We start from the raw sequence: 17975 nt of genomic DNA, 5'->3' as shown, positions 1-17975 counted from the left end.
GCCAGATCGATGAGCTGATTGGATGTAGCTACTGGAGCAGAAGATGTTACATGTGGCGGTTCATTCTCGAGGTGGTTAATTGGCTGCCTTGATGCTGGGCTCTGTCACCCCATTGATTGTGGGTGAAGGGTGGGGAGAGGACGATGGAGAATCGATAGGATGATTAGTGTCTTACTAGCTCTCTGGTTGGACACTTTGCCAATAGCCACCCATTTACTGACCAGTGATGCACTGACAGTGCCAGAATGTTCACCTTCCTATCCCTCTGGCCTGAGACATGAGAATCACCAAACAGTATGGCTGGTCCAAGCAAGTCCTAGTGGAATGGGGCAGCTTTTGGTTCTAAGACCAGGCTCCAACAGATGGGCGCCAGGAGGCATCCCAAGAAGGAAGTGATGAGCACTCCCCACCTTTAGCCCAATCTCTGCTCAGCAGGAGACAACAATTGTGAGGGCTAATCCCCAACCTCATAATCTTTTGCTTTTTGCTGGGAGACCCTAATCTCTATCCATCAACAAAGCAAAAATAAATATAAAATTTCGAATGAATCCCTGATAACTAGAATCAAAAGCACATATGTCTGGAGTGGAAGTATCAGATGAGACTTCAATACTAGTTCATCTTAGGAGCAACCAGCCAGTTAGACAGTATTCTATGAGTTCTTTCTGCATGCCGAAGAATGTGGGGTGAGAAGCTGAGAGAAGCTAAACTAGACAAGCCCCCTTCCTCAGCCTCTGTGCTCTTTTAGACATGAAGCTCCAAAGGTCCCATGAAAAGTTTTGCACAATGGTTTATGAGCTAGAATTACAGAGTTTGGGGTCAGCGGAATATATAGTTTCAGGTTTCCCACACTGAGTCCCTTATAATTGGGTGACCTGGACCAACTGAGGAGGCAGTGAAAATGTTAGAAGAACTCATTCCAGAAAGTCCTTTTGAGTCCTCTCCCTTTAGCCCGGCAGCATTTAATCCCTCTCCACCATGTCTTCCTCAGAGTGACAGGCAGCCCAAGATAGGAAGAGGGACAAGGCTGGAATGAGACTGAGACAACCAAGGAAAGCCTTGTCCGTACATTGCAGACACTAAGATAGGTCGCCCTTGGTGAGGTCTCACCTTCTTTTTCTCTAACTACTTGTTAGGTTGATGAAGCGATGGGGCTGGGTGTTCCTCAGCATGTCTTAAATTCTGGTGTCTGGGAGAGGGAGCTAGGATATGAGAAATATGATCAAAGACCATTCTGCTGACTCTATGTCCTCCTGGCCCTGCTTTCTGGTGGATGTGCCAGGGACTGACTGCTGACAATTCCCAAAGGAGATAAGAAATCCAAGCCGAGTGCAGTGACTCATGCCTGTAATCTCAGCACTTAGGGAGGCTGAGGTGGGCAGATCACGAGGTCAAGAGATCGAGACCATCCTGGCCAACATGGTGAAACCCTGTCTCTACTAAAAATACAAAAATTAGCTGGACGTGGGGGCACGTGCCTGTAATCCTGGTTACTCCAGAGGCTGAGGCAGGAGAATCGCTTGAACCCGGGAGGTGGAGGTTGCAGTGAGCCGAGATCACGCCACTGCACTCCAGCTTGGCCACAGAGCGAGACTCCATCTCAAAAAAAAAAAAAAAAAAAAAAAGAAAGAAAAAAAAGGAAGAAATCCAAACCTTGGCTTTCTTGGTGTTTCCCAAACACCAAACCAGCTGGTGCTGGCCGTGGTGCTGAAGATCTCGTCTCTCTGTTCCGTTGCAGCATCCATTGCAGGGAAAGAGCTTGCTCCCACCTTCACTAAGAGATCATGAGCCCAGGTAACAGGGTTGTGGGGACCCTTCCAACATCTTTCCAAGGGGTTGCAGAGCCGAGATGCCCCCACTCTTCTATCCATTGCTAAGTGTTCATGGTCCTGAGCCTCATACCTTAAATCCCACCTCCTAGTGTTTCTTCTTCATAATAGCTACTTAAAGTATAAAGAGTAACTACATAACTGCAAACCCACCATCTAATTTAAATGTAAAAGCCAGTATGACTGAGAATCCCTGTATATCCCTCCTTAGTCTCATCCTTCACTCCTTTTCCAGATCACTAATATCATGAAGTTGGTGTTTATCCTTCCTGTGTAAATGCTTTTCAACCTATTTGTCATCTCCCAGTTTCCTGGGCCTGGAGGCACCAATCTCTCTCTCTCTCTCCTTTTTTTTTTTTTTCTTTTTTGACAGAGTCTAACTCTGTCACCTAGGATGGAGTGCATTGGTACAATCTCAGCTCACTACAACCTCCGCCTCCTGGCCTCAAATGATTCTCCTGCCTCAGCCTCCTGATTAGCTGGGATTACAGGCATGCACCACCACGCCTGGCTAATTTTTGTATTTTTGCTTTTCTTTTGGTATAGGAGGGGTTTCACCATGTTGGGCAGGCTGGTCTCAAACTCCTGACCTCCAGTGATCCCCTCGTCTTGACCTCCCAAAGTGTTGAGATTAACTAACTGTAAATCTCTTCTAACCATCCAACCTCTTCCCAAAACTGCTGACAAATGGTTAAGAAGAGAATTTAGGGATTCACTGCATTTTATTCTTCCCACTCCCATCATCTGATAGGGGATGGATGTTCAGGGAAGCAGCCACAAGTGAGGTGAAGAAAGAGACACTAGGGGTTAGAGAAGCCTAGTACAGAGTTATCAGGCCTGTGTAGTAGAGAGTTGGTTTTGCCTTCAACCTAAAAGCAAAGTTGTGAGAGAGGAGCAGAATTCCAAAGTCCCTTATTCAGGGGAGGGTCAGTGGGGAAAAGGCTTGATACATACACAAATAGAGTGGACTTAGGGAGTGCCCGAGTTTCTCCTGATCTAAGAGAGCATGATTTAAAGCCATGGTGAGCTGCTGGGGGTGGGGCAAGGGTGTAAGGACCTTGAACACCCAGTTTTTGGTGGAAGGGTTCAGACCTTGGCTTGGGATTGCTGAGATGAATTGGCATTGGAAATAGGGCATGGGACTTTGTGTCTTGAATATGTCCCTGACATTCCCTGGGTCCTGAGGGGCCTAAACAGAAATTCTTTGCCCTCACCTAACCAGGCCTGTACCCCTTCCTCCACTGGGCTGTACCCACTCAAGCATACTGCCAGATGGACCAGAGCATAACCAGGGTGATGCTGTAGGCCAGCACTGCCAGCAGGTAAATGTGGAACAGCAGCTTGTCCAGCACAGAGCCCACGCGCAGCCAGTCTCGGGCCACCTCTCGGATCTCATCCCGCTTCTCCAGGAAGTGCCGGATGGAGGACAACTCCTGCAGCAACCCACGCACCGCCAGCGAGGCCTCCCGAGGTGGTGGGGGAGGGCTACATCTGCCCCTCGGGTTCTTCTCCAAGTCCTGGGGTCCTCCCATGTGGTTGCAGTGGTTTCTCATGGCTGGAAGAAGAGCAGAGCATTGGCAGGAGAGGGAGACCTTGGGTGGTGACCTGAACATGGTCCCTTATGCTTCTATAGCCTGCACATTTTTGCTGGGAATAACTTTTTTTTTTCCTCGCTCTGTCACCCAGGCTGGAGGGCAGTGGTGCGATCTAGGCTCCCTGCAACCTCCACCTCCTGAGTTCAAGCAATTCTGCCTCAACCTCCCGAGTAACTGGGATTACAGGCACATACCACTACACCTGGCTAATTTTTTTTTTTTTTTTTTTTCAGTAGAAACGGGATTTCACCATGTTGGCTGGGCTGGCCTTGAACTCTTGACCTCAAGTGATCCACCTACTTTGGCCTCCCACTGTGCTGGGATTACAGGTGTGAGCCACCGTGGCTGGCCAGGAACAACTTCAGACATACAAAGTATAAAGAGTAACTTACTTAACTGCAAACCCACCATCCAATTTAAATTGAAAAACCAGTATGACTGAGGATCCTAGTATCTCTGGGTACCTGAGTACCCAGACTCAGACTCATGACTGAGTACCTCTCCTTATGCACATCCTCCACCCCTCTTCCAGATCATTAATACCACGAAGTATCCTTCCTGTACACTGCTTTTCAACCTATGGGCTTTCCTCAGCAATTGGATATCCATTATTTCATTTGAGCCTCACAATAGTCTCACAAGAGAGGCAGAGGAGGCGTGATTACTATTCCTTTTTTTTTTTTTTTTTCGGAGACCAAGTCTCACTCTCTTGCCCAGGCTAGAGTGCAGTGACACAATCTCGGCTCACTGCAACCTCCGCCTCCCTAGTTCAAGTGATTCTCCTGCCTCAGCCTCCTGAGTAGCTGGGATTACAGGCATGCACCACCACACCCAGCTAATTTTTGTAATTTTAGTTGAGACGGGATTTCCCCATGTTGGTCAGGCTGGTCTCGAACTCCTGACCTCATGATCCACCCCCCCCCCCCCACCCTCGGCCTCCCAAAGTGCTGGGATTACAGGTGTGAGCCACTGTGCCTGGCCAACTATTCCCACCATATAAAAAATAGTGAAGCTGAGAGAGGTTAGGTGACTAGCCTGTGATCACATACTTGGAGGATCATTTAATGGTGAGACCACCAAGGCTCAGGTGTCTGGACTCTCAATCCACTGCTACTTCTGCTCCATTTTGTTGCCTCAGAGGGGCAGCAGGATGGAGGGTGCTGCTCTCATGTCCATGACTGCAGGTCCTGGACCAGGAAATGCACCTACAGAAGTGGCTTCCTTCACCAAGGTAAATTAGGCACTAGACTGGCAGACTCGTTCACTAGCTCTTGGTGAGATGGCCTTAGATGAGCCAAAAATCTCATGTAAAAGGCCTGGCCCTAGCCAGGAGGAAGGACAAAGAGGAGTGGAGTGGAGAGGAGTGGTTAGAAAGAAAAGCTTAGAGTTAGATGGGCCTGGGTTCTACCAATTCCTGGCTCTGTGATTTAGGTCAAGCAAGTTCTCTATAGCTCTGCTTCCCTTATTTGAAAAATGAGAATGAGAATCCTCTTGGGTTGTCGTGAGTATTACATGTGATCATGTAGACAAAGCGCTTTGCACATGCCTGGCACAAAATGTTCAGTGAATAAACCAACCAACTAACCACCACCACCAACAACAACAAATGGTAGCTGTAACAATTCCTCAGGAGGTATAACTCCATATTTAATGTCTCTCTGCCTCATAGGTGTTTGAAATTCTGAAGAATCTGATCTTTGGGCTGTGTATTTGTTGTTTTTAATTTTTATTTTTGAGACAGGGTCTTACTCTGTCTCCAAGTGGGATGCAGTAATGCGAACACAGCTCCCTGCAGCCTCAACCTCCTGGGCTCAAGTGACCCACTTCAGCCTCCTGAAGTAGCTAGGACCACAGGAGTGTACACCACCATGCCCAGCCAACTTAAAAAAAAAATCAGTAGAGATGAGGTCTCACTATGTTGGCCAGGCTGGTCTTGAACTCCTGGGCTCAAGTGATCCTCCCACCTCAGCCTCCCAAAGTGCTGGGATTGTAGGCATGACCAAAGTGCTGGGATTGTAGGCATGAGCCACCATGCCCTGTTTTGAGTTGTTTAGAATAAGAGTTTTAGAAATCCTAGCGGCAGTATTTAACTGTCTGAGGCAGGGAGACCAATAATTGCCTAAGGGGCATCCATTTGACTTCCCCCATGGGTCCTTCCTAGAGAGAGGCCATTCTCAGCCCAGAGGTCTCAGCTCCTGACATGCTCAGCCTCTGGGATTCCTACCCTCTCTGTCAATACCCAAGGTGATGAGAGGTTGTGTAAGTGAAGAAAGGGTCTGGACTGACACCTTTGGCTGAAGTCTGCCCCTCCCAATAAGGCAGGGCATGGGATGCCATGTGCAGTACAGCACCTCCTTGGCAGGCCACACCCTCCAGAAACTTTCCACAGCATCCAAGCCAGAAGCGCCCCTCGTATGGACTCTTCCTTTCTGTTTCTCACCTGAGCAGTCATCAGTCTTGGTGGCTTGGGAGGTGGCTGGAGGCCTCTGGGAAGTCGACTGCTCCCGCAGACAAAGTAGCCAGGCGATCCTCTCCAGAACAAGGTGACGCAGCCAGGCAGGCACGGGCTGCTGCAGGTCTTGCTTGTGCACCAGCCGCACAATGAAGATGGTCTCGGCCAAACTTATCACCAGCAGAGCCATGCACACCACAAAGTAGACACCTGTGCAGTCCAGGGCAGAGGCAAGAGACACATACAGGAGGTGGGAGGGGGGGGGGTTTCTCACCAGACTGAGCTCTGCTGCCAGGAGAGACCTTACCAATGAGAGGAGTGCCGATGGCAGTGGCCGGCAGCGTGTCAGAAACGATGATCAGGAAGACCGAGTAGCCCAGGAGGAGTGTGATCTTGAAGGAGACCCTCTCACCACTGTTGGGGGGCAGGTAGAAGCCCACGATGTCCATGACCATGAGGAAGATGCTGGGCAGCAGCAGGCTGACCACATAGAAGAGGGGCCGCCGGCGGATGACCACCTGGGATCGGGAGAGGAGCTTGTGGGAAGCCTGGGACACACAGGCTCTGCTCCCAGGAACCACCCCACAAGCTCAGACTCCTTGTTTTATGGGGCTTCCAGCCTGGATTACTCAGAGAAGAAAACAGACAGACCCCCATACCCTGTCTCTCAATCCAGGCTTATGGCTGTTTAGAATAAGTAAGGAACATTCACGGAGTTTCCCCATCTACTTCCCTGAAGTTCCAGATGTGTGCAACCTGGAGTTGGACAAAGGCACAGAAGTTCTTCCCAGCATGCCTCCTTAAGTCTACCTGGGTGCGAAGCTTTATTCACCATTTTACCCACATTCACTCCCACTCACATAGAACTTCATTTCTGCATAGCAGTGACTGCTTTCCATGCTGAACTCCCGGAAGTCGGGCAGCACCCCCAGCAACTCCCATTCTCCCTGGTTCATGAAGACACTCTTGTCGAATTTCACCTTTTCTGGCAAGCGCCACAAAGAGATGTTGATGTCCTGGACTGAGAGAGAATAAAGCAAGCCAGCTTTGGAATCTAGTTCCCAGAGCCTGCCAGACCCTGTGATCATGGGACACAGGTGGGCAGCAACCAAGGGGAGCTGATATCTGATGGCCCAACCTCAGCCTCAGCACATTACCTTCAGCCTCGCTGTCCTCAGCTATAAAATAAGGTACTCATCATACCTCTCTCACAGGGCCGCACTGAGGGCACATGAAGTCTTAAATGAAAACACACGGTGCAAAGAACCATGCAAACCATTCATTAGAAAATGCTTTCTCTCTTTCACACACACACACACACACACACACAAACACACACACCCCTTCCAAACAGCTTTCTAGGTTTCCCTGTTAGAATTACCCATTGCAAAAATGAACAGAAGTCAACATTCTTCACCTTTGCCTTGATGGAACTGCCTGTCTTTAAAAGTGAATTAAGACAATAAGCAAAATCCTCACTTATAGATTGCAACTCCACTTCTCAACATCTGCAGCAGAGACATATGCACTGGGAAAGACAGGAGTATCCATTGCAGAAAAACATTGGAAAATACTGAAATATCCATCAATCATAAAAATGCTTAATAAGCTAGGATGCAACCAAAATCATTAGATGTTTGCATTGGTGGTAGTGGTGAGCACAGCTGCCTTCCAAAATCCTGAGCTATTTTATAGCAGCTAAAATTTTTGAGGATGACCTAAATATGCATGAACTTCGAAAAATGTCCAAGACCTATTGTTGAGTAAAAAGAATCAAGTAGTAGTATATAATAATATATATAGATATATTTATCTAAAATACAAACTCATAAAGCAATTTCCATGTACTTTCCATAGATGTGTATGTGTGTATGTGAATGTGTAGAGAAGGATTTGGAAAAATATGCTGTTCTAGATGAAGTTTCTACTAATAAAAGTGGTTAACTCTTGTTGGTGAAGTTTGGGATTGAGGGTAGAAGTCGAAGGAGATATTAGTCTTATCTGTAGTTCTGGTCATGCATCACTGTCATAACTTAAGTTTAAGGTAATGAATACATCAAAACAGAAGTGGGGAATGCCTTTTTTTTTTCTTTTTTTTTGAGACAGAGTCTTACTCTGTCACCCAGGCTGGAGTGCAGTGGCGCAACCTCGGCTCACTGCAACCTCCGCCCTCTGAGTTCAAGTGATTCTCTGCCTCAGCCTCCCGAGTAGCTGGGATTACAGGCGCCCGCCACTGTGCCTGGCTAATTTTTTGTATTTTTCATAGAGACGGGGTTTCACCATCTTGGCCAGGATGGTCTCGATCTCCTGACCTTGTGATTCACCCACCTTGGCCTCCCAAAGTGCTGGAATTACAGGCGTGAGCCACCGTGCCCGGCCTGGGAGATGCCTTCTTGCAGCAGAGTGGTGTACACTTCACCAGCCCTCTAGCAAGCCCTTAGCTAGCATTCATCTGCTTGGTAACATTTGCTGAAAATCTTCCTGCCAGGCCCTGTGCTGGGGATCTAAAGGTAGGCAAGAAATCCTGTCCCTGCCCTTTCCAAGTTTTTTTACTTTTTATTTTTATAGGGTCTCATTATGTTGCTCAGACTGGCCTCAAACTCCTGGGCTGAAGCAATCCTCCTGCCTTGGCCTCCCAAAGTGCTGGGCCTACATTTGTGAGCCACTGCATCTGCCCCTTTCTAAGTTTATATCTAGGAGAGAAGTACACATTGAACAAGCACTTACAAGGGTGACAGAGGTGGGGAGAAGACCAGGATGACATAAATTGGGCAACAGGGATGGACTAGTCTAGGGGATGAGAGGGGAAACTGAGAAGCTGAAACTTATGCTGCCATCAGAAGGGTAAGTAGAGGGGTTGGCCAGGCTAGGTGTGGTTGTGGGGAGCAGGTGTGGGGCAGGATGGGAGAGGGAGGAAAGGGCCAGTTAGCATAGGAGAGGAAACAACATGTGATAAAGGGAAAGAATATGAGAGCTGGGGCTAGAAAGGAAGGCAATTGGGCGGGAGCGGAGTTCAGGGGAGCAGATGAGCCTGTAGCAGCGGGCTGTGGCAGAATCAGCTCAAGAGGGTGTATTGTGTTCCAAGGTACCTGGGCTCCCATTGAGGGGTTTTGAGTGACATGGTCAGATTGCATTTTACTAAAATCTCACTGGCTTCTGTGAGAATCACGAATTAAGGGGGACATGAATGCATGGGGAACCAGGTAGGAGGCTGAAGCAGAAACCGAGGCAGGAGACGAGGGTGGCTTGCATGGGGATGAAGGGAAATAAATGGATCTGAGAGATGCTTAGTGCCAGATTCTGTTGGAGATATTGGAAAAAATTGTCCCTTACTGAGCATCTTGCAGTCAGTTCACACTCTCATTGAATACTGCTGTATTAATGTAAAATAAGAACTCATAAAGCAATTTCCATGTACTTTCCATAGATGTGTATGTGTGTGTATATATGCACACGTGCATGTGTGAATGTAAATGTGTAGAGAAGGATCTGGAAAAATACACTGGGCTATATGAAATTTCTACTGATAAAAGTGGTGAACTCTTACTGTTGGAGCAGCAAGAGCAGCAGATTCACCTCATGTAGAAGATGAGGAAGCAGAGGCCCAGAGGGTTAATAAGTGGTGAGTAGGCTGGATATGCGAGAAGGCACCCTGGGGAGCACTCCTTGCTCAGGTGTCCCTGGGGTCTCCCACCCTCCACCCCTGCCCCGGCGAAGCCCACATACTCACTGGTGTGCAGCCAGCTGGTGAAGGTCAGTGAGCAGTTCTGGACATCAAAGGGAAAGTTGTAGATGTCGAGGCTACAGGCAGTCACCACTTGGAGGGGCTTGTAGTTCTGAACTTCGCCTTGATGCCGAATATACACGTATGGGATATTTGGAGACTTCCCCACATCCACACTGGCCAGGGAAAAGGGGTCAGTTTGGGAGCTCAAGAGGCAGGTCAAGCCCTGGGGGCCTGAAGATCTTGGAACAACTGGGTAGGGAATGAAGTGTGGGGAGGGTACAGGCAGCTGGACAACCTGGATGTTTTGTCTGGCCTCCGTTTTTCCAACCTTCCTATCTTAGGCTTCCTGATCTGCTGTTGTGAAGGCTACTTATCAAGCAGTAATGGGCATTTCTCCTTTATTCCCCTGGCTCCTGGCCACACAAGGCAGGGAGGAAAACCCATGGGCCCAAAAGCCATGGACAGTAGGGAGCGTGCCCAGCAGCCCCAACCCATCACTGCCCCCAGCTGGGCAAAGCTTGGCTCCCAGGGAGCTTGGTGAAAGCAGGATCTTGTGTTCCATCCTGACTCTGGCTTCTCTTTGCTTTCACCGCTACAAGTCCTTTGAAATGAAAATAATCATCTCTGGGTGAAAAGGAGCTAAAGAAATGGATACGAATTCGGGAAAGCCAGAAAAGCCCCACAAGACCTCATTCCACCCTCTTAGCTGATCTCAAAGTGGTAGGCCCTCTTGAGTGACCACTGTGGCATGGCGTGGGCTGAGCCCAGAGTGCTAAGCCCTCAGCCTTCTCTGAGTTCAGGCTGAGGGATGAGAAGTCAAGACTAAACCACTTCATTGTTGAAACTGGAGCTCCAGCAGAAACTAGCATTTCCCAGAATCCTCCAGCCTGAGCTATGCAGGGGATGGGGTGTGGTCAAGGTCAACTGCCTCCCTTAGAAAAATGTCAGTGGCATCCCCTGGAGTTGGACAATGCTGGGGGTCACCTTCCCTTTTCCCTCTGTCTCCTCAGCCATCTTCCCTGCCCTTGAATTCTGAAACCCAGTTAGTGGGCCCTGAATGAACCTGCAGGATGGGGAGAAGGAATGTTGGCTGGGGTCAAATGGGACCGTGTTTGGCTGCCAGAAATAAAGCCTGGTGGTACCCACTTCGTGTTGGAGAAGCGATCTGTGGCCTGTCAGGTTCATGTGTGACCCGGGAGGTCTGAGCGTGTCCCACAGCTCCAAATCTCCTCTGGGGGCCAGAAGCAGCAGCCACTATCCGTGCTCCATTTTTATTTTTGGGATAGTCTCACTCTGTCACCCAGGCTGGAGTGTAATGGTGTGATCTCGGCTCACCACAACCTCCCCAGGTTCAAGCGATTCTCCTGAGTAGCTCTCAGTCTCCCGAGTAGCTGGGATTACAGGTGCTCACCACCACGCTCAGCTAATTTTTGTATTTTTAGTAGAGACAGGGTTTCACCATGTTGGCCAGGCTAGTCTTGAACTGCTGACCTCAGGTGATCCACCCGCCTCAGCCTCCCAAACTGCTGGGATTACAGGCATGAGCCACTGAGCCCAGCCAAGTGCTCCATTTTTTTTTTTTTTTTTTTTTTAAGAAACATTTACTGTCTCCTTTAGAAGTGCAGCTGTCCCGTTAGGTGATTATAACTCAGTGTGAATTAATTCACTGGTTTCTTTCCCCGTAGCAGGGGCCCTTGGACTACGAAGTACGGAATTTCAACAACAAGCACAGAAAACAAGGAGTTTTCAAAAAGAAAAGAACAGAAAAAGGTTGGGGGAGAAGACAAAGGAAATTTGGACTCACGCCGGCTTTATCTACAGTTTGCAATTCCTGGTGGGTCATCTCAAATGCAACAGTGACAATCTTGTCTCTCTGTCCCCGGGCTTCTCCAGCCCCTAAGCCTCCCAGCCACCCCACAACTGATAACGGTACTCACAACTCATTGATGAGAATGTCTGGGACCCAGATGCTGTCCGTGGGGATGGACAACTTGGTGATGTTGTCAAAGTCCTCAGGGTTCCACTGAAGAAACTCATCAGTCCAGTACTAGGGGAGGAGCAGGGATGGTCACGGGCAGCCCTCTCCATCTCCAGTGAGGGTCGCCTGCAACTCAGGCAGACTTCACCCTCAGTGCCCAGGCAACAGGTGGGCATCTTTTTGGGAGAATCAGGTGTCAGTGGCATCCAAATCCCTCAGCAGTAACTGAGAGTCCCCTCACCTCTTCATTCACACTCTGCCTCCACACATAACTCAGCTAGATGCAGCTTTGCCCCAGGAAGGAAGTCAGTCATTTCGAATGCTGCGAGTTCCCCCTCTGCCAGCTGAGAATCTCAGACAAATGACTTCTTGGATCTTGGCCTCAACATATTTATATGGAGAAAATAACATCTACTTCACAGGGTGAGGATGGCTGTTGTTAAGTTTTGATTAGTGTATTCTCCATTTTCATGCCAGGATGGCCAGTCTAAAATGTAAATTTGATCATGTCACTCCCTTGCTTAAAATCCTTCAGGGGTGCCCCATTGCCTTTAGGGTAAAGTTAAACTTCACAGCCAACACAGGCTGATATAGTCTGACCTCCGCTATCTCTCTAGCCTCATGTTTTGGCCATGCCTCTCTGTGACTTCTACACTGCAGCCATATGCAATGAAACACTGCTGGAACCCCTCTGCATACCCTGCTCCCTCTCCCCTATCTTCTTTACCAAGGTTCATTTTCCTCATCCTTCTGGACTTAGCCAAGGCATCTGTCTGCTCTCTTCTCCAGGACATTGTCCATGACCCCCACACCCTACGCTGGTTGACATGTGTCTCCTCTGTGCTCCCATGGTTAGCACCTTGTCCTTGCTATGTTGGAGTGGCTGTCTTGTTGCATTTCAGTTGTCAGTACCTGTATCTCGTCTTTGAGCTCATGGTGGGCAGGGCCTTGATCTAGTTTGTGTCTCTAACTCCAGTCTCTTAGCACAGTCGCTGGTATATGTAGACTGCCATTCCCTCACTGCTGATGCAAGCGACTGGGGCAGACAAGTGGCCCTAGAGCTCCAGAGGTGGGAGCTTGGCTGGATGTCCTGGAAAAGGAGCTCCAGTCTGCCTGTGCTTGTTCAGGTCCCTTCCCTTTGTGTGCTGCAGTAAGGGATCCCTCTGTGAGGCAGGGACGGAGCAGTATCTCAGGGATCAGCATTCTAGCTTCTTCTTCCACCCCATGCCCTGTCCCATGCCTGGTGGTGGTGATGGATGTGCCATAAGCCATGGGGAGGGATAACAGAGACCCACTTATGCCAGGTGTGTCCCCAGAGCCTCTTGGGCGTGACCTCTGTCAGCTGTCCTCATGCTCCTGCCTCCGTGTGTTCAGCCACTTTAGTTTCCCCTCTGCTCTGACTTCTCCCCAACAGCCCCAGGGGTTTCCGGAGCAGGACTCGTGGATAGTGACCACCACTCTTTTCCTACCCCACCCCAGCTCGAAGCCAGAATTCCTGCCAAGCCTCAGACACATCCACACACCATGGGCTGACCCAGGCCCATCAGAAGCTAAAAGAGTGGGGAAATGGCCGAGGATGTGAGGACTAAGTGGCTGGAACGAACCATCCTGTTTCAATCACCCAATTTGGTTGCTGTCCAATTTGGCTGAATAAAAGGAAGAATGGTCTAGCAAATAGTGCTGGCTGAGAGTGAAGTGGCTGCCTTGTGAGTTCCCTTCAACAGAGGCTGAACAAGCCATAGTTTGGGGTGCTCTGAAGAACTTCAGAAGCCAGAGGGGATTTGGAGGGTTTCTCCTCCACTATCTTTAAGCCTCCTTCCACTCTCAGACCTGAGATGAGGAGATTCCACACTCCTGCATCTCAGGCTGAGGGTGCCTCTGAGCCTCTCCCCTCACCTTCCGTCACCAAGGTCACTGAAACTCCTGACTCCTTCCCAGGAGGATAGGTCCCTATCCCAAGAAACGGGGGCAGGGAGGGGCGGGTCTGCTCACCTGCCGGTACCAGATGTAGGTGGTCAGCACCTGATTCTTCTCATCCTGGGAAAGGAAACGGAGCTTGAACAAGTAACCCTGTGGACTGGAGGGCCACCCCGCACATGCCAGCCCCTAAAGGAGAGGCTTCCTTCTGCCCTATTGCTTTGGGAAGTAAAAGTGAAGAGCAGGGCCTGGGGTGGGGAAAGTAGATAGACTGGAGCTCCCTGGCCAGACAGGAAAAGTTAGTCGTTCACTAGGGCACACCCAGAAAGAAGCAACAATGATTGATTGATTGATTGATTGATTTTGAGACAGAGTCTTGCTTGTTCTGTTGCGCAGGATGGATTGCAGTGGCATAATCTCAGCTCATTGCAACCTCCACCTCCCAGGTTCCAGCGATTCTCATACCTCAGCTTCCCGAGTAGCTGGGACTACAGGTGCGTGCCACCACACCTGACTAATTTTTGCATTTTTTAGTAGAGATGCAGTCGCTATGTTGGCCAGACTGGTCTTGAACTCCTGGCCTCAAGTGGTCTGCCTACCTCAGCCTCCCAAAGTGCTGGGATTACAGGCATGAGCCACCATGCTCTGCCAACAATGATTTATGTTTCAACTTCAAATATACATATAATGCCAGGAGCAGTGTCTTACATCTGTAACCCCAGCAATTTGGGAGGTTTAGGCAGGCAGATGGCTTGAGGCCAGGTGTTCGAGACCCGCCTGGCTAACATGGCAAAACCCTGTTTCTACTACAAATACAAAAATTAGTCAGGCGGGTTGACTAATTTTAGTAGAGTAATTTTAGTAGATTAAAATTAGCAGAGACTGTGAAGTTAGGTCCTGCCTACCTGACCCCAACACAGAGCCACTGCATCTCTACAACTGCCTTCTTGTTTATCTCTGCACAATGTCTGACTGCCTCTTCTGAGCAGTGCACCCCACCCTACTGTGATAGTTGGTGAAGGAATTGAGAATAATTGATCTGCTGGCTGATTCTTCAACAATCATTTAGTGACACCTGCCAGGCACCAGGGATGTTTGTAAGGCACTGAGGGCATAGAGATGCATGGGACAGTCTTAATCCTCATACAGCTTACATAGAGAGATGGTTAGCATTACGCAGTGTATGAAGAACCACATGTGGGAAGTGGCTTCCTCACTGTACGGGTGTGGGAGCAGCAGCCACAGGGTGAGCCCAGGTTTCTGGTTTGGGCTGCTGTGGTGCTGTAATCCATCCAGCTGTGGGCAGCTGTGGTGCCAGACCATAGGTCCTATGGGTTCTCAAATGCCTACCAAGCTGCACAGGGGGTGACTTGTCTCACATGGCCTTCTCCCACCCCCAAAAGGTCTGCCTGTGTGCAGTTCGGGGCTGAGCCTCACCACATTGAGGATAGCATAGACAATGACGTCAATGGACACGGTGGTTGGTTTCCTCCAGTCCCTTACGGGGCGCACGCCCTTCCTGTAGTTGGTCAGAAGGTAATCCGACAGCCTCAGCAGAGCAGGCCTGGTGGTGTTTCGGCCCTGAAGGCCTGCACTCCTTCTGGCTGGGAAGGAAAACAGTTCAAAGTAGACACCAGCCCCCCCAAGTCTTCCCCTGGTTTCTTGCCCTGGTTTGTAAGCTTTTAAAAGAGATGTATTCCCACCATCTCCACCTTACAAAATTCTAAAATATCCCCACAGACCGACATTCTCACCACTAGAGCATTTTGTCTGCAGAGATTTCTACCATAATTCAAATGGATTACCTTGTAGAAAGGACCTATGCATTCATTGACAGGAAGCAGAGATCTGGCTTGGAAGAGCAGGTGGCATGAGACAGCTGAGGTTCAAAGCAGGCTGAGGGCTAAAAACGGTGGAGAGTAGGTGGCCCATGGGGCCTAAGCAAGGGCCTCTGGGGAGCAACAGGGAAGCTGGCTGTCAGGGTATGATACTAACAGCAAGAGGGTTGCAAGAAAGCGTGACTCCAAGTGCACAATTTCTAAGCCCAAGGGTCTGCATCAGAGTTTTCCTCAGCCGAGGTCAAACCTCAGCATCTGCACACATCGTCTAGTTTTTGAGTCTGAAACTGGTAAAGAAAGAAGGAAGTGTGGGCATCTGGTGAAAACTGACATTCCCTCTACATCCTGCAAAGCCACCCCGAGAGGATCCTCGCACCCTGCCCCAGGCACACACAAGCTATGGGCGGAGGGCTGGCCCAGTCCACCTCCTAGGGGTGCTGTATGGGCAAACTTGATGGGCTTAGAAAGGCGGTTGGGGCTAAGTGTGGAGGGAGTGAGAAGAAATCAAATGACTTCCAGGGCAGGTGGCCTATGGGAACAAACCAGTAATGAGACAGCCCAGCTCCTGAGCCCTGGTCCTGTTCTATGAAGCTTTCATGTGCAGCTCAGTTTTCACACTGGAAGCAGTAGGAGCACTTCCAGAAGGGTGGCCTGGCATACAAAAGTGAAAATTCACGGGACGGTGAAGGGAGTACAACCTAGAGGGCAGCAAAGGGGAGCAGAGGGGAGATGGAGCCGGCTGGGTAGCCAGGGTCTTTCACTAACCAGGCGCCAGCAGGCCTGGCTTTTGCTAAACAAGACTGCGTCTTCTCTCATCTTGTGTGCAACTTGGCAACAAATCAGTCCTGCAGATTCCCCGCCCTTTCACCCGCTTTTCCCTGATAAGCTGCTGGCTTCCTTCAGAAGGACAGAGAAGAGCAAAGAGAGAACATACACACACACACACACACACAAACTATTTTTTAAGTGTCTCCTTTGGAATAACATTAATGTACATATTCTTCATTTAACTTTAGAACAGTCCACCAGAGTGGCTATTTGCAGACAAGGATCCCCAAGCCCCAGAGAGGTGAGCACCGTGCCCTGCAAGTGGAGAAACTGAGATTCAAATGCAGACCCGTGTGCGTCTTCACTACACCAGCAACAGCCTGGGTCCTATTGACTGGGATCCTGACCAGCTTGGAGAGCACTGAACTCATCCCAGCAGGCCGAGGGCAAAGGACCATTGCTGGGAGGGACAGAGTTTCTTCTCAGTCAAGGAAGCCCCTGACCACAGTCATCACTTCCAGCTTGCGTTTGCTTAACCTACGGAGCATCCCCAAACGACCGCTCCCGGGAGGAAGGACATCTTGCCCAGAGCCCTTTACATCTGTCCAACCCCTGGATGGCCTCCTTCTAATTGTGCCCCAGTGTGCTCCACCCCAGCTCTGTAGGGAGAGAAACCTCCCAGAGGGGAATGAACATGGTCTGCAGCAAAAGGAAGCAGGTCTCTTTGTGGCTAAAACACCCTACATTTAAGGGAGTCAGGAAAGGACGGGCGTAGGGAATGTAGAGAGAAATTGGGTGTCACTGGAGTTTAGTCCTGGAAAGGAACTTGGGGAAACCTCAGACCCAGAGAATGAACCTATGCAACAAAACCAGTGAAGCTGAGGAAAGATGACTAGACTAGTTTTGGTCCCCACTCTGCTGCTAACAAGCTGTGTGACCTTGAATGAATGACCCGCCCCCTACTCCCTGGGCCACAGCATTCCCATTTATAACAGGCAGGGGTGGACCAAATGAGTTCTAAGTTCCCTTGCAGCTTTCATTCAAAGAGTTTAGGGAAGGGGCAAAGAGGAGAGGAGCCCCCTCCTGGTGCCTGTCTTTTTATTGCTGATATGCCAGGCTACTTCTCTGCTCCCCTCTTTGCAAGCTCCGCTCTTGCCCTGCCCCGGGACTCAACATTCCCAACTCTCTCTAGCTTGACCACCATGCTTCAAATGCTGTCATGCTCATAGGTGGTAAGACAGCTGACCTTCCTGCAGCCACACCGTTCCCCACCCTCGTCTCCACAGCCCTCCGAGGACGGAAGCATCCCCCGCCGCCCCTCAGCAGATGGTCAGCCGAGTCCTGCTGCTTCCCGAAGTCCACTTACCTTCTCCCTGTGCCAGGAGCGTGGGGAGGAGCAAGGCGAGCAGCGCCTGCTGGACCCACAGCAGCATAGCGAGCTTCCTACGCGTAGGAGTGCCTCCGAGTGCTCAGGGCGAGGCCCACCAAGGGCCAGCTTGCCTGTCCTCTGCCAACCTCATGTCCCAGCCAGCCTGCCTCTCGCGGCCACTGCTCACACCTTCTGAGGCTGCAGCCTCGCACTCCCCGGGCCACCAAGGTTGGGGAGCTGCCAGGTTTTCCTGCAATCAGTCCTTCAGCTGGATCATGTTTCAGGCGGGAAGAAAGGGGAGGGGACGGCTGAGAGGGGAGCCCGCCCTAGCTGATGTCATGCTGTGGGAGCTCAGTCCACCCATTCAGCCAGGGTGCTTGGTCATGTTTCCCCAAGGAGTAACTTAGGTGGGGACAGGGGCTGCAGAAGCCCCTGAGACAAGGGTGCAGCCTGACCCCCGGGAGGTGAACGAGGTTGCTGCTTTCATTGATGTCCCTTGGCA

General features: G+C 50.1%; 2 protein-coding genes across 2 annotated transcripts in view; both read right to left on the bottom strand.

Annotated features, from left to right (window-relative positions):
- REXO2 (RNA exonuclease 2) overlaps window positions 1-17975 on the bottom strand; it is a 1032599-nt gene that overhangs the window by 464436 nt on the left and 550188 nt on the right. The window lies entirely within an intron of this gene.
- Window positions 2533-17564, bottom strand: HTR3A (5-hydroxytryptamine receptor 3A). Its single transcript, XM_050758098.1, is given in 9 exon segments — window positions 2533-3384; window positions 5865-6141; window positions 6143-6394; window positions 6737-6897; window positions 9607-9776; window positions 11541-11650; window positions 13574-13618; window positions 14936-15102; window positions 17471-17564. Coding segments are annotated over 9 exon segments (1548 nt in total). The 5' UTR covers window positions 17538-17564; the 3' UTR covers window positions 2533-3085.

The sequence above is a fragment of the Macaca thibetana genome, chromosome 14 (assembly GCF_024542745.1).
Source record: "Macaca thibetana thibetana isolate TM-01 chromosome 14, ASM2454274v1, whole genome shotgun sequence".
NCBI classification, from domain to species: domain Eukaryota; kingdom Metazoa; phylum Chordata; class Mammalia; order Primates; family Cercopithecidae; genus Macaca; species Macaca thibetana.
Note: the sequence above shows the minus strand (reverse complement) of the source record. Positions and strands in the feature narration are given on the sequence as shown.